The 21,913-nt window shown below is 47.1% G+C and overlaps 2 protein-coding genes across 18 annotated transcripts in view; both read right to left on the bottom strand.

The window, feature by feature from the left end:
* Window positions 1-21,913, bottom strand: part of LOC6533088 — an 85,958-nt gene that overhangs the window by 36,163 nt on the left and 27,882 nt on the right. For 12 of the 17 annotated variants that reach the window (XM_039374162.2, XM_039374163.2, XM_039374160.2 and 9 more), the window contains 3 exons: window positions 12,764-12,909; window positions 11,564-11,843; window positions 10,131-10,262 (listed from right to left, as the gene is read on the bottom strand). In XM_039374162.2, the coding sequence (XP_039230096.1) occupies window positions 10,131-10,262; window positions 11,564-11,843; window positions 12,764-12,909 (558 nt within the window). Of the gene's footprint in view, window positions 1-10,130; window positions 10,263-11,563; window positions 11,844-12,763; window positions 12,910-18,066; window positions 21,141-21,913 lie in introns of those variants that run through there. The other 5 variants (XM_039374156.2, XM_039374159.2, XM_039374157.2 and 2 more) reach the window with 2 other exon arrangements.
* On the bottom strand, window positions 2-6,037 carry LOC120321508. Its single transcript, XM_039374164.1, is given in 2 exon segments — window positions 2-2,654; window positions 2,657-6,037. Coding segments are annotated over 2 exon segments (267 nt in total). The 5' UTR covers window positions 2,772-6,037; the 3' UTR covers window positions 2-2,502.

Below are 21,913 nucleotides of genomic sequence, written 5' to 3'. Positions count from 1 at the left end.
AAGGACATAAAACCGGGTTAGTGCTGGCATATGCATATAAGGAGATAGGGCACTGGTATGGTTATATATGTATGGTGTTTAAGCGTATGTGTGTGTGTGTGTGGTGTGTGGTGTGTGTTCGGTTGTGTGCGACACTCGTTGGTGGGTTATGAAAGCATTCGAGTCATGGCATCATTAGCATTTCATGGCAGCTTTGTCCCACTGCTGCTGCTGCTGCTGCGGTGGCTGCCATTTGACGAAAATACATAAATCACGCGTCATGTGCAGCTTTCCCAATGCACCCCGCTGCACTCCCTGCTCGCTGCTCCCTGCTCCCAATTCAAATATCTCTTGCCTGCCCCGCCCTCCTGTCTCCCTGCAACTGAAGTGCGTTGGCAATGCACCAAAACGGCAAGGAAAAAAATCTCCTCGTTTGGAAAGGGGCGCAAACGGGCGCTGCATATACATGCCCCTGTTTTCATTACAAATACCGTTTGACTTCCGCCGCAGCTACCGTTCCCCCCTTTTTTTCGGTGGTGCAACCAGAATTCAGCATTTGAAATCCCCACTTTGGATCCCACTTTCACGTGCATTTATAGCACGCTTGCATAGATCTCATGGAGCACGTGATTGTTTCATTTTGGTTGCCGTTGTTGCTGCATTGAATGCGAGTCAGTAAGCTGACAATTATTTGCAGATGCAGATGCAGATGCAGTTGCGTGTTGTTGCTGTTGCAGTTGCAGGTTGCCAATGCAAATGTAAGTGCGTGTGTGTGTGTGTGTGTGTGGGAGAGTGTGTGCCGTGGGCGTGGCAACAACCTGAATAGGCACTTTCGATGTTCGACATTTTAATGAATGTGTACACATAAACAGGCAGCGACCAAAAGGACGAAAGGATCGGGTAGTGGTGCTACCTGGGATTACGTACTACCTACAGTACTACAGCTCCCCACACATCTGTGTGTATTTGAACAGTGCGACGTTGAGCCTTTTCAATGTTTGTTTTACGTGGAAATAAATCAAAGTTTTGTGCATTTTATTTGCACATTTCGCATACGTATGCTCGATATGACAATGTGTGCGTTGTGGTGGCAATCGATATGAGAGTGTGTGTGTATGTAACATCACTTAATTCAATTCCACTAAAGATGGCCAATGATTCCTAGTTGTGGTCTAAGCCAACCTGGTCGTGTGCTCCGCTCTCAATTCAGCAGGCATAAAGTTGGTTAATTAATAAACCGAAATCCCATTATCCACTGCGACCGCACACACACATGGTAGCAGGATAGCAGGATATTTGGGATGAGATATCATCCTCCTGGAAGGAGTAGTTCGCCGGGTTGCTGTCAATGGCACTTGGCACTTGAGGAAAGCTGCTTACTTGACAAACACAAACCGGAAGGAGGATGGGCGGCTATGGGTAGTGAGACACTATCTGGGGGAACGGAGAGAGTTTTGTGATTATTTACAACACAAAACTGTGCAAGTGGCGGAGGGATTGGAGTGTTGGTTGGGCTGGAAGGACACTTTCCACAGGCAGGCAACAGTTTGTCCTTGTCAAAGTAATATGGGCTCTTCCTGGGCCATAAATAGCTCTCGCCTGCTTGACCATTAATCGCTCTGCCCATTGTTGCCATTGTGCTGCACTCCATCTCACTGGCTGGCTGCCCCTCGTTGGAGGAGGCACTCCAAGGGTTAATGGCAATGTTAATGGACTTGTAATTGCCATGCAATTGGGAGTGTAAATCACGCAAACGATATTTCCCCACCAGCGATCCTTGAACTGCGATTCGCTCCAGGGTGTTTGAACTCCATTGGGTGTCCGATACGAAAGTGGAATACTTGCTGCACATGCAATGGAAATATTTCCACGAAGGAACTCTCGCTCCTAAAGATTTTACAAACAGCAATGCCCAGCATAAAATATGTAAACTAGATATAGTGACATAGAATAGCAGAAATGCTGGCAAAGAGGACTTAATCAGCAATCTGTTTTAATCATTAAACTAAGTGCTTTTTTTATGCTGTTATTTTTATGTTTTCTTAAAGGAACATGAAGCTGAGAAAGTCTGTTTCTCTGTTGCAAAAGACCTTTAGACTTCCAGCGGTTTGTGCTCTTAATTTAAAGTCAATCTCCTTTTTGGTTTTAGGCTGCTTCCGCTTCGGCAACTCACACACACTGAGTGCCACCACGCCCAGATTTTGAGGCTGCCAACCGCCCAAATCCATTTCACCGCTGCTGTGGAAGGATATTAGCAGCACTCCCAGGACGAAGCCGGGCATGCACTTGTGCAGCAGGCTAGGATTCTGGGAGGCTCTTCTGGTCACGGTCTCGCTGCGGTTGCCGCTTGTTTTGACACATGTCACGCGCTAAGTGACAGCCCCAGCCGCAATTCGAGCGGCTCCTCCTCCTCCTTTCCGGGTATGCCGGGATACGGCGGATGGAGTGAGGGGGACTAGGGACTCGAACTCGGATGCGGCATCGGCTTGAGGTCCTACGGACGACTGTGCTCGCTCACAGCTTTCATCTCAATTCCCCGTGAATTTTATTATGGCTGCATAGTTGGATTCCCCATCTATTTTCCCACTTTTCCCTGGCCGTATCTGTCGCTCCTTGACGATGAGTTTTTGCGGTTCGCCTATTTAGTTGTCCTGCATCTCCTGCTCTTACACTTCTCCTCCCACTCCCCGTCTATGTCCATGTCCATGTCCCCCTGTCCACCCAATCCTGTCCCGCTCAGTTGTCGTGTGGTCGTGTTCCTGCGGTCCTGCCGTTGTCTGTTGCGCTTTCATTAAGCGCCACTTGAGGCTGCCTCCTGCCCCCAGTTGATGCCACCGTCCCAGAGCTCACATTTGTGAGGCAGCTACACTAGGGGAAAATAAATCAGAATAGCTGCACGTATCATCAAATAATGCACATGACATTAATCTGATTGACATTTATATTTCTCAAATTTAAAATACTCTAAGGAAATTATTTTTGACACATTGTCAAAGGCAAGCACTTGTGGTATTTTTTAGTTTACTAGAATCATTAGTAAAATATATGTATAAAAACAAAGTTCAAATCAAACAATTGGCCTGGGATTAATACCATTTTTTTGGCCTCTGTTTTCTAATTTAATGACGCAGTTTTTCGCTCAGTGTGTCAACTGAATCTGAAGCTGGTCGGGAGCTGCCATTGCCATTGCTAGATGTACTTGTTATTATTATTGCTAGTCTTGTTGTTGTCTCTGGTCTGCCATTTCCGCTTGAGAGTCGAGAGTTTGGAGAGTTCATGGTTCTTGCATTGTTTTTGCTTTTGCTATTTTGCTTTCGTCCTGCAGCTGTAGCTGTAGTTGTGTGTTTTAGTTTGATATATGTTTTTACTCGGGAGTACAATTAAAATATACATTTTACCATTGTTATTGTGTCCCCGTTGTCAGCGTTGAGCATTCAGGGATTCAGCATTCAGTATTCAGTACTCAACTCAACATTCTACGTATCTCGCATGACAAGCCAAAGATGCTTGAAATGGCAAAAACCACTAGTACAACAATAACCAAAAACAATGGACTGAAATAATAATCATGTGGCGGCAGTGAGGCAAAAGGACTCGTGACCCGGGTATCAGTTTATTTTGTTTGCCACTGCTAATGGCCCCCTGTACTCCTTGCCACCACAACCCGCCACTTGCCACCCATGATAACAATCAATTAAAGTGGGTGGCAGTGGGTGAAGTTTGCAAGGCGTGCGTCCAAAAGGATATTGAGTTGTTTCAATGGCACGGCGCAACCCTTTGAGCCACCTGCTCGCATGACTTTTGACATGGCTTGTGCATTAAATGGCTGCTCTCCATTGCAGTCAAAAGTCAGAACAGGGGTTGAACCCCTCCTCCACATAAACCGCAACGAGAGGGGCCATGTCAACAAAAGGCCTGAAAAATTGTATATGGTCTGCATAAATGCTGACCACAAAATGATGCCACATTATATAACGTGTGAGTGCTGCAGTTGAAGCGGTGAGCGGTGGCCTGGCCCACAGAAAAGAAGCTAAGCCCCGGATGCTGTGCCCAAACTCAAACCTCTAAACTGGCGCCTAGCTCTGTGGCCACAGGATGAGCTGTCCTGGGTGTTGGGTGATTTTGAGCTGTTGGCTCCGTTCGCTGCGTTCGGTATGCTTGGTATTCCGGTATTCGGTGTTCGGTGTTCGGTGTTCAGTGTTCGGTACTGGTTGCTGTTGACAATTGAATTGAATTTTCCGCCCCTGACCACAGCCACGCCCACTGTGTCAGCGCCTACATAAAGCATATTCTCGCATCTGCATGCAGCAGGCTCGTTCGAACAGAGGCGTCCTTCTCCCGCTCCTCGAACAACAAAAACAAATCAAAAACCAAAGCAAACGCATTCTGCACAGAGTTTAGTTTTTGGGATTTGGGGGCGGGAGGACGGAGGGCATAAGGGTCCTGGGATTAGGGGCCCGGCGCTCCTATTCTACAGTCCCAATGTCCCGATGTCACCGTGTCCTTCTGGCCACGGTGGCAACCATATGCCAGGCCCATTTCCTGTGCAACTTTGGACCAAAAGTTGCAAAAATATTCGCACGTTTGGCCAAAAACAAAGCTGGGCTAGGAGGGGTAAACCCTCCCCCCCACACACACACACTCACACACACACACATGTGTGTGTCCGTGCTTTTCATGCCGGACTTTGGAGCTCAACCCGTTTCTCATATTTCTTGCCATAAATTTCTACCATTTTGGCATTAGTTTATGAAATGCCACGCCCACCCACAATCACCAACGCCCTCTCACTCTATACATACGTACATAATGCCTTTGCGTGTGTGTGTGTGCCAGGTCAAACTAAAGTTTTTTTTACTGCCCGCATCATGAAGAAACCTCAGGACAAAAACGAACCGAACAAGTAAATTTTATGGTAATTATAAACTTTATGGTTTCATTAAAAAATATTGAAGAGAAAACAGAGCCAGAAAAGTAAGAAAAAAAACCGAAAAAAATCACAATACGAGTGGAAAATGGGTGTTTCTGGTGGAAAAAAGGGGGCGGGCCACATTGTTTACTCCTTTTCAGCCCGCTGCCCATCGAAGTTTCTTCTCATTTTGTGCGGCTTTAAGTTGGTTTAATTAAGTAAAGTTTTCGATGTAAGTTGAAATTAACTAAGTATGCATTTCATTATAATTTCGGTTTAAATATTTTCGGGTTATGGATATGCCAGGCCATGCCGGCCAGCAGAAAGTCATGTAAAAGATACATATAATTATATATATATATATATGTATATGGGATGTGGTTGAGTTTCAATTTAATTATTGTAAAATTAATTGCACACTTTGGGGCTTCCCTCGAGTGTGTATCTGTATCTGTAATTGTATCTGTATCTGCTTAGTTGCTTGTGCAACTGGCGGAGTCATTTTCGCAAAAGGAATTTAAATCTTCAATGCTGGTGGAACAACTGAAATGATTGCCTACTTTCCGACTGAGCGGTCAAGGAAAACAATTTTCATTTACTAAATGTTTTCATAAAGCGCAATTAAAATATTTAACTGCCACACCCTGAATGCACAGAAACAGAAAATGCATTACGCACGCCATTCACGACTGTTGCATCATTTAATTAGTGCAATTATTTAAAATCGATGGCAGCCGCAACAAAATCATTTGGCCGCAATAAAAACTGCGGTTAAGGTATTTAAAAAAATATTTATGAAAAATAAGTGAGTAACCGTGTGAAAAGTGAGTTTAAAGGCATAAAAGCATTCATTACTGATGTGGGTCACAAAGGTCGCAACGATGTGTTGCTAAAGATTTAAAGGTAATTCAATTAACTTCTATTAGAAAAGCTCTTTAAAGCCCTTGTGGTTTTAATTAAAGAGTTTAAGTGTTTGAATCAATTTAAATTGATTTTTTCAGGCATTTGTGGTATTTTCTCGTGGATATGACAAGGCTTAAAATTTTATATATCACTTTCACATTTTAAAAATCCTTGTATTTAAAAGAACTTTGAAGTTGTATCTATACTTGTATTTAAAACTATTTTGTGATTGTATGTTTACTTGTATTTAAATAAAAATTTTTAGTTGTATGTATCCTTTTATTTAAATAAAAATTTTTAGTTTTATGTATCCTTGTATTTAAATACAAATTTTAAGTTGTATGTATCCTTATATTTAAATAAAAATTTTTAGTTGTTTGTTTCCTTGTATTTAAATAAACAATTTTAGTTGTATGTATCCTTTTATTTAAGAGAACTTTGTAGTTGTAGGTACGTGCGGAATATGAATACCTATGAATTATTTCATATTCTTTGCTGGTGAAAATAACTATTTTCTGATGTAAGTTGATATATTTGTGAGCCTTTGAACCTTCGTTCGTTCGTTATGCGCGGTTTTTTGCGGCATAAAAAATGTTTATAAAAAATTAAGAGCAAACAAGAATTTAAAACCGGGCAATGGGGGGGGAAACCCGGATTGATGGGCGTGGTACGCGGGGGGCTGCATCAAAAAGGTGGGCGTGGCATGCCGGGAGTGAGGCTGCAGTGAGCTGCTATTGAGCTGAAATGACAGCAGCCATTGCAAATTGAAAGCATCGAGGGGCGTCGGTGGGGGGCGGTTGGGCTGAAAAGCGGGAGTAGCAAGTGAGCCTTGTTTAGACAGCGCCGCCATGGCAATTGCACATCAGGTGCAAAAAGGGGGGGGGGGGTGAGGTGGTTGGAGGTGGATTACAGGTGCAAAGGGGGGTGGGTGGTGTCGTAGGAGTCGTAATTAGAGCGTAAAAACCAGAGCGTACGAAAAACCAAATGCGCTCGGGCAGCTACTACTATTTTTTTACGGTCCTGCATTGTGTATCTCAGTGTGTGTGTGTGTGTTTGTGTGTATGTGTGCGTGTGAGTGCTTTATGCGAGTACAAAAATAGATAGCTGGAAAAAGAAGGAGCAGCTGGAGGATACGAAATGTACATATACTCGTATATGTGTAAGGCAAAAAACTAGAGAAAAGCTAAAGCAAACGAAGCGAAGTGCTGCCAAAACCGCCCACTCGGCCATCCCACAACGCCACGCCTCCTTTACAGACCGCCCACTCCCCCCTGACACATATATGATTATTTCCGAAAGGTGACACCTATAAAAAACAACAACAACAACAAGGAGCTGGGAGCTAGCAGCGTAGGCGCCACACAAAAGTAGAAGAAGGCGCAACAGCAGCAACAACAACAACAAAGGCTGGCAGAAGAAAAAAGTGACAACACTGTTGCTCTTTTCACCGAAAAAGGGACGGTGAACCACCCACACACGCAAACACACAAACACTCACACACACACACACACACACGCCCACAAAAGGAGCAACTAGAATGATGCGTTGGTGTGACACCTTTCCTTTGCGTTACTGCTACTGCTACTGTTACTGCCTACTGCGTCAACTTACTTATAATTTCATTCAGCGTTGCGACCCTTCTGGTATTTTTCTAGAAAATTAATTAACAACAAATGCAACAGGGCAGTGTAATGCTAAGTACTAAATGCTAAATGCAAACTGCAAATGCATTTATGGCCAGTCCTTAGGCTCATTTAATTAATATTCATCCAACAAGTTTGTTTTTTGGCCAAGTGGCGTAGCTGGAAAATGGGGAAATGAGGAAAAGCGGAAGCAATAGGGCACCCAGAGCACTCTTATGGCAATCTTGGACTTCCGCCCAATGGTTTTTGTTTTCTTTCGCTGCTGCCTTTCTTTTTCGAAAAACGAAGTAAACACAAACAAGTCGAGAGAGAGAGATAGGGAAACGGAGCAAAAAAGCTGCAGTTCAAGGAAGTAATTATGGTTTATCCAAAGGGACAGATAGTGCAAGATGGATGAAGGAGCACGGCAAACGCAGGCCTCCTCGACCTGGTCATAACATCAGGCTACAAGTTTGTGGCGGAAAAAACTGAATTAAAAAAGGGCGAGAAGGAAAAAGTGCCGCAGTAACTGGGACACGCAGAAATATCCTAGGACATTGAATAGAGTTTAAATTTTTAAATCGATTGTATGTCATTTTCTCATAGAAAACCATACTTTTAGTGTATAAAAAAGTCAAATAATCAGTATTTAATTTAATAAATCTATGCATGTATCTTTATATGTATCTAGTAACTTAAACTTAAAGATACACCAGTAACAATAGTTTTAACATCCTTCAAAGTTATTTGCCGGCTATTAATTACGAGCACTGAGCAAACTTCTACGGGTCTCTGCTTACTGTAATTTGAAAAACTTTCGTTTTGTTGGATTTCCCATAACCGGAAGTTGTAATTTTCCGGCAAACACTGTAGCAACTGAGGCGGTGAAAATAGAAAAAACAGCAGCGATGCCGGCGACAGAGACGAATGAATCAAGTTGTTGAGGATAGGACAGACAACATAATTGTCTTTTGGAGTCCCTCTAACTAACTAACAAACAACAAAAGCGAAGAAAAACAGCAATGGAAAAGTGGGTGGTGGAGGTGGAAAGCGTGGGGGGGTGTAGGAAAGTGAGGGCCACTGGAAATGACATGATGAAAAATAAATAAACAAATAAAGTTTACTTTCTTTGGCGGGGCCACTGGATGGAATGGAATGGGATGGGATGGCATATCTCTGTGCCTCGATTTCCGGCTGCCTGGTTTATCCAGAGCATTTATCGTGGGCCAAGTGCAATTTCTTGTAGTTTCAGCTCGAGTTCAATTCTGTTTGCACTTGCGATTCGTTTTTCCATCTTCCATCTCTGCCTCCTTTTGCTTTGTCTTGCGATTTGTGCCGCGCAAAAATTTTCCTCACTTTGATTTGGCTTTTCCACCAGCCACCCACGCATTCCATCCAAAACCCATCCCTTTTTCCCCCGTTTTCTTTTTACAAAAGTTTTCGCTGGAGAGAGGAAAATAAATTGCAGTGCAAGGAATTTTACGCTGTTTGCCGCGAAATTGATGGGGAATTGATTTGAAAGCAAATACATAAATAGTTGCAAGTAGAAGCACTTTTCCCCCTCGCCCCCTCGCTCCATCCATCCCGCACTTCTCGTTTCGACAATGGCATAAATCTTTGGGGAATCGCGAGTGAGACTGAGACTGAGAAATTGGTTGGGAATGCGGAAAATGCGGGTGGAAAATGCGATTGTTGTGTTCCGTCGCCTTTTGTGCCGTTGACTTCTGAGTTGACAGCGCGATATTGAGAAATTGTTGTCCTGCCAAGGATATATTTGTGGGAATTTGTTTTTCAAGTCGATTACATTAGTCAGTGCGTCTGGTAATGGAGTTTCGAATGAGTTATGTATGCAGCTGTCGACTAGAAGCTGATATACCAAACTCCCAACTCTCTTTAAATTTAATTAGAGTACATATTTTGCTGGTTAGAACAACTTTAAGTTTAGTTAAACCATTTTTAGGCTGTTCGTAAGATGTACTTCAGTTTATGGGTCAAATCACAGGCTCATCAATATTCACAACATTTACCCAAGAAAAGGGCCAGCACATACTCGTAACTGCACTGATGTGCAGTTAATCGCAATTCGATGGGTTTCCTAATTTAATTCGCTTTTCATCTGCCATTCAGTGGCGTGCTGCATTCATACAGTGCGATGCGATTTATAATAGTTCAAATCCCATTTGCTATTTGCACAAATGGCATGCTCGATGATGCATTCGTAAGCGATACCAATTGATGGGTTATTTGTTGCATATGCCATTCAGTGGAGCTTAGTCGGCCTTACGGCGATGAAACGCAGCGTTATCCCTTTACACATCACTGTATGACTGTATGACTGTATGTGGAGAAGGCATCGCTGTGTGGACCCATTCATTTTGCATTGCAGCCACTTGGCAAAATTGACTTAACTCTCTAGCAGCAACAATTTCCTGAGCCAACAAAGCGGCAGCAGAGTCTGCAACCAAATGCAAAATGCAAAACGCAAAATGCGAATTGCAACCGCAATCCAAGCCCATGCCTTCCTTGGATTTCATCCTGGAATTCTCCAGGTGGTGCTTGGTGCACCGAAAACCGCAACGAATACTTTTGCACGCTCGCAAGCCCACATTGAATGTGTATGGAAATGTATATTGGTTTTGCGGCCTTTACGTTATATGTATGTTATGTGTGCATATAGATATACAGTTCCACACTTGATGGCGACATATTTACTTACCGACTCAATGGCCTTCTCCAGCCGGAAGATCTCCTCCTGGAGCAGGTGTAGTGTTCCAGTTTTTCCGCGATGCCTGGCAAAGGCGGCGGCACAGGCGCTGTGTATGCTGTTCACCCAATTCTCCAGCTCAACCTGCGAATGGATACAGAGATGCGGATGTTAAAGAGGAAACATTGTAACAAATTGCAGACCAAATGCACCGCAAGCAATTTGACATGGCTCCCCAGCGCCAAACGTCGAACTTGTCCCCCAAACCGAATGGCATCCAAGCCTCCATCCAAGCCAGCATCCAACCATTTGGAGCCACCCATTTGCAAAAACCCATTTCATCCCCGCTCATCGCTGGCTATCAGTTATGCAAATTTAATGACAAATCACGTTGGGCCATGGGAGCGAGAGTTGGCAACACCCCAGCAGGACGAAAAGGACGACGGAGGGCCATGCCGAACGTATGCCTTTGAGACATGTAACAGTTTAGGGCTGCCACAAGGATGCTGCTTCTGCCGCTTCTGCTGCCACTGCAGCTGTTCAAGGCAATCTGCCAGTTGGCAGTCAGTCAACGCCACCTCAATCATGGCTCACACTTTAAGCCGCCCCCGGGCCCTTCTATCTCTACACCTATCTCTCTCTCTCTCTCTCTCTCTTTCTGTGTATATCTTACTCTTTCGCACTGGAGGAGACTCTTGCGGGTTGCGTCAGTCAGCGCCTTGCCAGCGTCCTCGTCCATGTCCATGTCCTCGTCCTCGTCCTGTATCTGCATCTGCATCTATGCACACTCGCAGAAATATGCATTGCACTCGTTTCGTAAATTGTGCCCCAGTTATGACTTTAATGAAAAATTCCTTCCTCAATATTCCACAAGCCATTGACTTTGAAAATTATAAAACCAAGATTATGGAGAGCTTAGCTACGACGAGCATGCAACTCCGAAATAAATGAAAGCTTTGAAATGAATTTAAAGCCATCTTAGAATTTGTATATGATCAACAAATATTAATAGATATGTTATATGTGCACAAATCAGGAACTTCTTCACTCAGTAAGAACAGAATTTATATTTTTCAGAGTGCATCTCCATCTGTGGTTTCTTTATGGCATACATTTCACTCAGGCTGGCGATTATGAGAGAGCAGGACGACTCGGACCCGCGAGGGCTGAGCTCGCCTACGTCCGCCCGCTCGCATATCCTTGCATATCCTTGTGCAAACAAATTTGCGCTGCCATCTTGCAATGCGCTGACTTCGGACGCGACAAGGCCAGTCTTTCAAAGCTTCCTTGAAGGACTTCCCTTGGATATTGACTGCTCGAAATGAGAGCGAGCATATCCTGGGGCACTCGTGTCCACCCAACGCAACTTAACCCAATCCAATCCAATCCAACCCACATCCACACCCACACCCACACCCAGCTGCAACTGCAATAAAGATACTCACCTGACAGGGCGCCTGGAAGAGATAGGCATCGCCGAACGCCGTGCTCAGACAGAAGATGTAGTCGCGCTTGGGATGCTCTGGTATCGGTTGCATAATTGCACCATCCACGATAATCAAGTGCTTGGGCGCCGCCTCCACACTCCTGCCCTCCCGGGAATCGCACGGATAGAAGAGCAGCGTGGTGCCCTTCAGGCACACCCAGTAGCCCTTCCAGCCCCGCTTTCTTGCCAGCTCGATCTGGTGCTTCTTGCGTAGTAACCATTTCTTTACCGATAGGAAGCTGCAAGCAAACATTTCGATGTGTTTCACTTTTGGTTAGTGGGTGAGGTAAGAAAAGTGGGCAAAATTTGGATGTTTCTGGGGCAGAGGGAGCAGGCAAAGGGAGCAGGAGCAGGCAGGAAACTGCCACTCGTAATCCCTTGGAGAACTTCAACGGCTTCGCTATCAACCCATTAACCTTCCAAGTTAATCAAGATACGGCGTTATGGGATGGGGCGTGTCCTGTGTACATAAGTCCTCAAGCAGTTTATCATAAGAGCGTTGGTGAGGTAACAAAAAAGGGTCGACTAGGGCATACCCTGGTATACCTTCTCTTTCCAGATTACGCTAAGCGTTGCTGCTATAAAAACTTCCCAAAACTATAGAGGCTTTTGTGTTATATTTTATGTGCTATTTTTTAGGCAAGACAATTAAACTTTTTGCTTTGTAATCCTTTTAGCTATATTATATTTTTATTATTCCTGAAAAAGTTACGCGTTCATTAATAAATTGAAAAAGCCATCTAAAGCACAGTCACGTTCGAAAACACAAGATATACAGACCTGGCTGCTAATATGAATCGCGATTAAATAAAAGTAATGGTATTTTACCCCAATCTCGATTCAGTGGTAAGCCACATGCGAAGGTGCCTTTGCAACATTGATACCCTCTATGCGGACATAATAACGTTAATCCCCAGCCGCTGCTTTCTCCACCTCTGACCAAAACCCTTAATCACTGTGAAATTATGCTCCCCGAGGAGCCTCCCCATGGACCCACTGGACTGGTATGTTATTTATGATGACTTTATGGACGTGAGCAGGTTTGGCCACAGCCAAGGAACCAACCCCAGCTCCAATCCCAACCTCAGCTATCTCCAGCTGCCAGATTACATCAACGGGGGGGCATAAACTCGGCAATTCCCTGGAGCGGATTCCTTACCCGGCTTTGCGAACAGCTCCCGTGCAATTGAAGGAGGATGCAGCGGTGCCAGTTGCCTTTGCTTTATATGGTGACGCCATGACACTTTCCCCATCATCTTCATCCGAAACGGCGGTAGTTAGGCTCATTCGATCATCGTCCGAAATCTGCAAATAAATAAATATAAGAGGTGTTCTCAGTCTCAATCAAGAATCAAGCAGCAAGCATTAAGAATGTGGAGAGACAATTTAATTACGGCTACACGTACGAGGTTTCGGTTGCCGGCGATAAAATTCAATAAATCGAAGAGAAAATAATTGAAATAATTAAGTCATAATTAGCTGGCAGCAGCAGGATGGCATCTCCTGGTAAGCCTCGCAGGACGAAGCCATTTGAAACCAATAATGGCCAGGTTGCTGCTCCTGCCGTACGGTGTTGTTGTTGTTGCGATGTTTGCTGTTGCTTTTGTTGCTGTTGTTGTTGTCAGTGCCGACAGCAACATTTGTTACGTATGTCGTCGATAAAGCAATTTGTCTTCTCTTCTCGCCTGCATTTTTAGTGAACGAAAAGGAGGCTGGGGGTGTGGGGGCAGGAAAAAAGGACCTCGACAGATAGAGATAGGACAGGCCCAGACAACAATTGACAAAATGGCTGGGAGAATCGCTGGGAGAGAAGGGAAATAAATGGCGAAAGGCAAACTGTTACTTGGCAATGTTATTTCATCAAAAGCCGGGTCGTTCGACTGCCTCACTAACTGACTAACTGACTCACTGACTGACTCACTGACTGACTCACTGACTGAGTTCTGTTTGCCTTTGGCCCGGCTGGCCATCTACCATCTACCATCTCCCAGCTTCCAGCTTCCTTCCGTTCGTCACTCAGCCATTTCTGCCTTCTCCGCAGGACGATGGGCTGTGGAGGAGCGCTGTAGTCCTTCGGTTCATGTGGGAATTCAAGCCCAAGACCAAAGTCGATGGCTCTGTGCACTCGGGCTACGTGTCCCGCGTGGCAATAAAAATTGGTTTGCCCATTCATTCGTTTCAATCGTGGTGGGCGTAGCGAGGACCGGGGCCACGCCCATTTCTGCCCAACGCCCAAAACTGTCGCTCACTTGCTTTTCATGCCATTTTTATTTCAGTTCCCAAGGAAATCAATTTACAATGTGTTTATTCGTTTCGTCTCTGCTTCCTGTGACTGGGGATGAGGTCCTTCGACCAGGTCTTGGAGTCCTTGCTCCCTGGTTACTCCTGGTTACGACGATACTCCAGCCTGTCAGCCTCTCACCCCTGCTTACGTTTTGGCAATTTTCAAACATTTTTGCTCATATGCATGTTTTACAAGTTATTTATTTGACTGCCTCCTCTTTTTGGGTGTGAGGGTGTGGTGTTTTTTTGGGTATGGGGTTTTCTGGGTATTGATGTTTGCTTACGGGCTGGCAAGTCCCACCCGTGGCGCAGAGTCACCGTCTTTTGCCAGCCGGGGTCATGTGTACTTAACCCACAGCAGCAGCATCATTGGTCGGAGCGACCAAGTTTAATCAAATTTTATATTAATCGAAGAGCAGTGCAAAGGCATGCAAATAACCAAAGGAGCCCAACCTGAGACGTGGCTTGCTTAGCGACGACTGAGGGGTTGTCGATGATGCCGATGTAGATGGCCAGGAAGCGAAGGACTCCCACTCAGATCAAAGTGGTTACAAGCTGCGAGGAAGGACCTGAGTGGAATGGCATGGATGGCACACCAAATCGATATCTGTGCGTGTCACTTTAAGTGGCTCGTAGAGTTTGGGCCGAAAATTTAAAAGGAAACTTCAGAAACACACCCCCGCACCTGAACTCCGCCAAAACGAAATAGTTTCCGCTTGCTCAATGAAGTTTTCCATGAAATCATCAAGCCGAGCGGAAGCTGTCGAGTGGAACAGTTACAGAATGGGTCAGGGAAATTGAAATGTGGGTGGGGCTGTGGAAACACCAACTCAAACCCCTCTATTATGTATATACCTTATGAACTTAAAGAGCGAAAAATCTACTATTATGTATATACCTCTTGAACTTAAAGAGTGAAAAATATACTATTATGTACATATATACCATTTGAACTTAAAGGTTGAGCCAGTGAAAAATCTACGGATATTAAAGCAATCTTAGTTTAACGACTAATGAAAAATATACTATATATACAGGACACCTTTCGTTTAATCAAATTAGGCGACTTAAAGCGGTCCCCACTTTGGCTACCCTTTCACAACAGATTACCACGCATTTGGCATTTGGTATTCCGGCTGGTCATCCCAGAAGGGATTGGCCCGAGTCCAAGGAGTTTGTCAAATGATTCATGAATTTTTAATTGGCCCCAAAGTGGCAGCAGGTTGTAGTACATCAACCAGGCAGTCGACTTGTTTCTTGAATTTCATCAGGCGAACAGAATCCCCTGAATCTGACAATGGTTCCAATGCCACCAACGGGCAGTCCACTGCCTCTGCTCCCTTTCGATTTAGGCCAAAAACGCTCACATGGGTAAGCCTAAATGGGCAACCCAAAACACAAACACGAATGCGAACACGGCCAAGCAACAATCACACAAAAGATTAAATGGCAGCCAGTTGGGGCATTCCCCAGGTATCCTTGTGCCCCCCTACTCCCCCCTCCACCACCATTTACAGCCCCACATCACTTTGCCCATCTGATTACTTTGGGGGCCTAATACGCCATATCTCAGCATCGGTGCAAAATCAAAATTCAATTTACGCACAGACGAACCCGCCCACTTAGGCTCACTGATGCTCTCCCCCCATATATCCTTCCATATAGTCCATCCAAGTCCCACTCTCTACACCCCCCAACTTATCCGCAAAGGTGAGCCAGGTGCTTTCGTTACGATTTCTAATCAAGAATTGATTGTGATCCCTCGATGCGGCTGTCGTTCACGTTTCAGCCATAATTATCAATGACTTTTGAATGTCAAATGTGGACGAGATGAGCTGGGGATGCCATGTCATTGCCATTGCCATTGTCACCTCTCCCAGACTCCCAGACTGCCACAATCTCAGGTTCCCAGACTTCCCAGTCCCCCCCCAGACTTCATCTTCATTTTGATGGGGCAAAATCTTTTCATATGTCGCTGTCAAAAATTACAATATTTGATAGAGTGTTTATGCAGGGGCTGCGACCTCTCAGGAACCCATATCCCATATAGCCACATATATATATGTATACTAAATTCGGAAGGAGGTGGGTGTGGGTGGCAAGGTTAGCCTGGTATCCCTGCTGGGAAAAAGTTATTCGGTGGCTGTGGCACGTTTCTGGCATTGCTGCGATTAAGTGAGGCATTAAAGAAGTTTTCGTTGCCGGCGCAAATGTTGTTAGCCAAAACGAAATTGATTCAAACACGAGGAAATCTGCCAGGGTGAAGATATAGCTGTGGTTGCTTGGTTGGTCTGGGGATAAAATCGAAAGATAGAGACCAGATCCATCATCGCTCCTTTCGCTGCTGACTTGTAAAGTTTTGTTATCTATTTGCTATTTTTTTTTTTTTTTGCCTCGCTCAGTCAAATTGCTGCATTGCAATGCGAAAATCAATTTGGAATTATCCCACAGCTCATTTCGTTTGGGGTTTCCACTTGGTGGGTGGATGGCTAAGGTGGCAGGTGGCTAAGGTGGCAGGTGGTAAACCTGCAGTGTCATTCCGATTTGATTAAATATTCCAGCCAGCGCCGAGCTGAGCCATCTAATTGGCTGAAGGTGAAACTGTTTAGCATTGAATCAATCAAAATTAACAAGCGACTCGGGCAACCTTGGGATTGGAATGTAATGGTATGGGGATAGAATGGATGTGTGTGTGTGTGAGTGTGCAGTAATCACAGGACATGAAACATTTAGGTATTCAGATCATGTGGACAGGTAACAAGCGTTAATTAGAGCAACGGGGCATGGAAACGGTGGAACTCATAGATATGCGCCACCTTTAATCCGGCAAATCCAATTCGCGCCATACCCTCCTCCGATTCGGGACAATCTCTTTCAGCGTCGTTCTGGCCATTAATTAATATGCAGACCCATTCAGTTGATAAGCCAACTGAAGTCCCTCCCATTGAAGCTCACTCATTTGAATATGTGTGTGTGTATTCTCGGTATCTTTGTGCAGATTCAAGCATTGCTCGTGAAACCCTTGACCAATGTATCTATTTGCTTGTGATGTTAACCAAACGTATGTAGATAGTAGTTACATGGATGCAAAGTAAACACACACACACACACATACACTCACGCACACATTAACATTCTCACGCACACAGAGAAGATACGTGCGTGTTTCCAATGAATTCTGAAGTTGTTACTCACATTTCGAATCTATACTATACTCGTATATCACTGCACGGCATTCTTTATCTACCTATTTTCAGATACTTTCCCACATCGCTGCCCATACTCCCATTTTCCTCATTCGGTGCCACGCCCACAACGTAGTCTTCTCTCTCTCTCTCAATTTTCCATCAGCTTTTTCGGACAAATGGCCTTTTATCACTTTGAAGCCGTTTGATTCATGCGTATTGCAATCAATGCCATTCATTACCGAAAAACTAAATACAAGTACCAGTTTTTCCCACCCCACATTTCCCATTTACACCACCCACTCCGCCCACTTCGTCCCCCCCAAAACGAATGCTATTTGTTCGTGTGTTAAGAGCTTTTTTCAACTGGCGTGGGGGACGGGGGGGAGTTGGGGCTAATGCTCTAATTTATTGCTCCTTTGTGGAGCCAGAAAAGGAGCCCAGTAGCAGCTCGAGCGTGAAAAGGATGCGTTGGCTTTGATCAACGTTTTGTTAGGCAGCCCCCAAAATGAATTTGTACCAGACAGACAATACACTTAGCTGCAGGAATTCGCGGTGGGATGAGCGTGAGTATGAGTATGAGTTTGTGGCTAAATTGGTCCTCTTGGCTCTTTCTGCCAAGGCGACATATTTTCTCACGCGATTTTCATTCATTTCCACGGCAGTAAAAGTTCAAAGCACGCCTGACAAATGTATCCAACGTAAGCGATTGGCATAGGACATTGCCAAGTTTAGAAGTAAGGCTTGCTAAATGAGTACTCGAGATTTTAAGAAATGTTTTGTAAAATATTCGAATAGGATAACCTGTGGCATAATTAAATATGCACTTGTATTAAAAAAGAGATCATTAGTGTTTTAAGCTCAATATACTTCAAGTATTATAAACCCTACTACTAAAAGTTGACGTTAGATATGTATATAGCTCCCAGATCTCGAAACATAAGAAATCCAAGAAGTAATAAAGTGAATTCTCTAGAGGATCAGCTCTTCCTACCTTGCGAAGGAACATTTCGTTGCACTGCTTGGCGGTGCTGCGCCAGTGGCGATGGCGATAGCGGGAGTTGCCCAGCTTCAGGGTGCCCTGGAGGTCGGCTGCCTCCTCGACAACGCGCCGGATGCACTGGTAACGCAGGCGGTTGCATCTGTGGATCGGTTGCATGGGCACCACACCGTGCTCTGGCTCCGATTCCGCGCCAGAGCGCACCTGATCCTCATCGTCGTCCACCCAGGCGCTCAGCACACCCTCGACGAAGTTGTACAGCATCTGGATGTTGGCCTTCATGGGCGCCGAACCGGAGGGCACTTGCGCCTCCGTCTTGATGAGCTTCCTGTTCTGGCACACCTCCCGCAGAAGATTCTCGCCGAAGTGCACGGTTTTGTGGCGCCGTCTTCGGGAATTGAGCGAGGCAGCTGAGGCGGACTTCATCAGCTTGCCATTCGAGTGGTGCACATAGGCGGGCAGTGGTTGCACTAGCGTGGTTGTTGGCTCCAGCCAAGCGAGTCCCGATCCCGATGCTCCTAATCCAACTTGTCCTGCTCCTCCGACTCCCACACCCATTCCTGCGGAACTGGCGGAGTCTCCCCTCTGCAGAGTGTTTGGCTGGGAATTACTGCGATAGTGATGGTGCGGATGCGGATGCGGTGGCGAGGGCAGTGGCTGCATCTCCAGGTCGTCCAGTGGCGCCGGCTCAATGTCATCCAATGTGGTGGGCGGCTGGGCCAGCTGGGTGCGCAGGCGATTGAAGTCGGCGGCACAGCGAGGCAGTGAGTTGCACTTGGCGGCGTTGAGGCATTTGCGATTCCGGCAGCTGAGTAGTGGGGCACAGGATCTGCAGTCGTGGCAGATGACCAGGCGGCGTTCGCTCGTCGTTCCTGCTCCTCCTGCTCCTGTAGCTCCCGCTCCCATAGTTCCACCTCCTGTTGGCGGCGGAGGTGTGGCCGTTGTGGATGGTGTCGTTGGCACATCGGAGCCCATGGCTCCAACCAGATGAGCCGGCACCGCGTGCAGTTGCACCTGCGCCAGTTGCTGATGCCTGGCCAGATTCACCGAGCTCACCGACGACGTGATGCACTGCCTCGCCTGGCACTCCTGGTACCGGCAGTGTGGATCCGTACAGATGGGCAGTAGTGGACAATCGGGATCCGTACAGGGTCCCGGGGATGGTGAACGTGGAGCCCGCTCCGCACTCGAGGACTTGCGCTTGTGGCCACCGGAACGCTGGGCGGACATGTCGGAGACCGTGGCGGATCGTTGGGTCTGATGGCGACGGGAACGCTCCTTTCTACCACTTGACTCTTTGGTTTTCGGCACATACTGATAGCGTTCCTTGTGCGGCTTGGCATACAGCCGTTCCAGATGGGCGGTGTTTGATGTGGATGCCACTCCTGCCCCACCACTCGCCACCACTTCGCTGGCCGAGTGACGCAGTCTTCGCTCCCGGGAACGCTCCTCCCGCCGCTGGCATAGGGGAGTGTGTGACAGAGCACTAGGCACCGCATAGCCACTGGGAATGCTCATCCGCTCCGGTGGTTGAGCTGGCGGTGGTTGCTTTCCAAGGGATTGCAGCTTGTGGAGAGGATAGGCTATCCAATCGGCAGTGAGCTGTTGCTGTTCCTCTTCGCTGACGGCACCACTGTGCCCCAGGCTGTGTCTCTTCCGATGGCTGGTCTTCGACTGATCCTGGGCATCTTCCTGGGAATTGGAACGGGGCTGGGCATCGCCACCACTGCCATTGCGGCGATGATGCGACCGACGGGACTTGCCCCTTTCCGTTCCACTGCTGCCCTGCATCTTGGTGAGCCACTCCACAATATCGGTCTTCAGCAGCGAGAACTCACAGGGTCCGGAACTTTGTCGGGACAGCGGTTTCTTTAGAAGATCGGCCAGGGCCTTTGCATAGGCAGAGCCCACAGCCTTGTCCGCATCCGAAGGCAATCGATCTCGTTCCCGTTCCTTCTTGCGCGGCAGATGATCCAGCAGCCAGTCGGGCAGTTCGTCCTTCAGCACTGTGATCTCACTGGGACCCGACGAGGTGCGCACTGGCTGAATGGGACTGGCAGTTTTCTGGAGCTTCAACCACTCCATGGTCTCCTCCCGCACCTGGCCACCTTCGGCGGATCGGGCGGAGTGGCGCTGCTGCGCACGACGATCGAACCACTCCAGCTGCTCGGGCGGCTGGCGCAGAGCACTCTTTGGCATGGTGGCCACTTCCTCGGCACTTTTCTGCCGTCTCGGTGGCAACTGAGGTCTCTGCTCGATCCGCACGTGGGCATGGCCCATGGGCTCGGCCAGCCTCACCGATCCCTTGCGCCTGATGCACTTCTGTTCCATGGTCTCCTCATCGCGTGCTCTCACCCGGCGTGTGATTTCGAAGATGTCGCCGTTGATCTGGTGATAGAACTTCTCCACTTCCACTCCGCGATCGAATTCCTCCTTGGCCGTGGGCTTGGCATGTGATCGCGAGGGTGGGCGTGGCGGTGGCGGCAACTGGTTGCCCTCGTCCAGTTTCTTCTTCTTGTCATCACTCTCATCGGAGGAGGCGTTGAGCAGGGCACCCGATCCCGCCGCCCCACCATCCACCACCCAGCTTATCGAGCGCTCACCACTGGTCGCTGTCCCAGTGCCGTCGCCCTTTTGCAGCAATCTGTCCAGGCTGCCATGATGGGTCTTAAGTGTGGTGGCACCCAGGCTGCCTTGGGTCTCGCCCAGCGATTGCAGCCGGCACTGGGCATTGCAGATGCAAACGCCGGGTCGCTTTTTGCTGCCAAAGCGAAAGAGTTGGCTGGCCAACTGTGAGACATTCTCGCCAAGGCCAAGGCCCAAGCCACCGCCACCACTGGAACCACCACCTCCGCCAGCGGCGGCTCCACCCGCATCCCTTCCCGAGGCCGTTGTTGCCGATGTCAGGCGTCCTCCTGGATGCGCCACTGGTGTGATGTCGACGATCACGCAACAGCAGTGCAGCGAGAAGGTCTTCTTGGGATCGCCGTCGCTGCTGCAGTCCGCCCCGCCAGCACTTCCGTTTCCGCTTCCGTTTCCGACTCCGTTTCCGGTTCCTCCTGCAGCACCGCCACCACCGCCACCACCGCCTCCTCCGCCTCCTCCTCCTCCTCCTGGACCCGCAGGATCGCCTGCAGTCGCAGCAACACAACCACCACCACCACTAAGAGATGGCGGTGCACCACCGATCGCGCCACTATTGCCGCTGTGATCGCCGCTGTGATCGCCGCGCTCGCTGTTGTTGTTGCCTTGTTGGGCGGCCAGAATGAATCTGAATCACAGCGGCAGCAACGGAGGCGAGGTCCTTTTCGTCCTTGACGATGCCGATGTCCTGTCCTCAGTATCCCATACATCCGGCGCTAGTCCGCCATTTGTGTTTGTGTGTGGGTGCGTGCGTGTGTGCACTTGCCACTTGCCACTTTCCAACTGGCCTCAACTATTTAGTGCTGATTATTATTCATTTGATTAATTAAACTAAAAGCTCATTTTGCGGCACAGTCATTTATTACATCGGCAGCAGGGGTTGTTTTTCGTTTTCGTTTACGTTTACGTTTTTCGGTTTTGCTGTTGGCTCTGTTGCTTTGCCAATTTATCTCACACGCGTCGCACACATTTATCTATAATTAATTATTTTTACTTGTTGCCAGCAAAGCGAGTGGCAAAAAAGAAATCACTTGGCTTGTGTGGGTGTGCGGGTGTGTGTGTGTGTGTGTAAGTGTGTATGTACATATTTATTCAAGGATTTATTTAATTATATTTGTTTTGCTCTATAAATCACAAAGTACGCGAACTTTTTGCTGTTCGTTCGGGGTTTTGCGAATGAGTTTTATTATTCTGCAGT

This window comes from Drosophila yakuba, chromosome 3L, assembly GCF_016746365.2.
Source record: "Drosophila yakuba strain Tai18E2 chromosome 3L, Prin_Dyak_Tai18E2_2.1, whole genome shotgun sequence".
Classification (NCBI taxonomy): domain Eukaryota; kingdom Metazoa; phylum Arthropoda; class Insecta; order Diptera; family Drosophilidae; genus Drosophila; species Drosophila yakuba.
The sequence above is the reverse complement of the archived record's forward strand: the minus strand, read 5'-3'. Positions and strand labels throughout refer to the sequence as shown.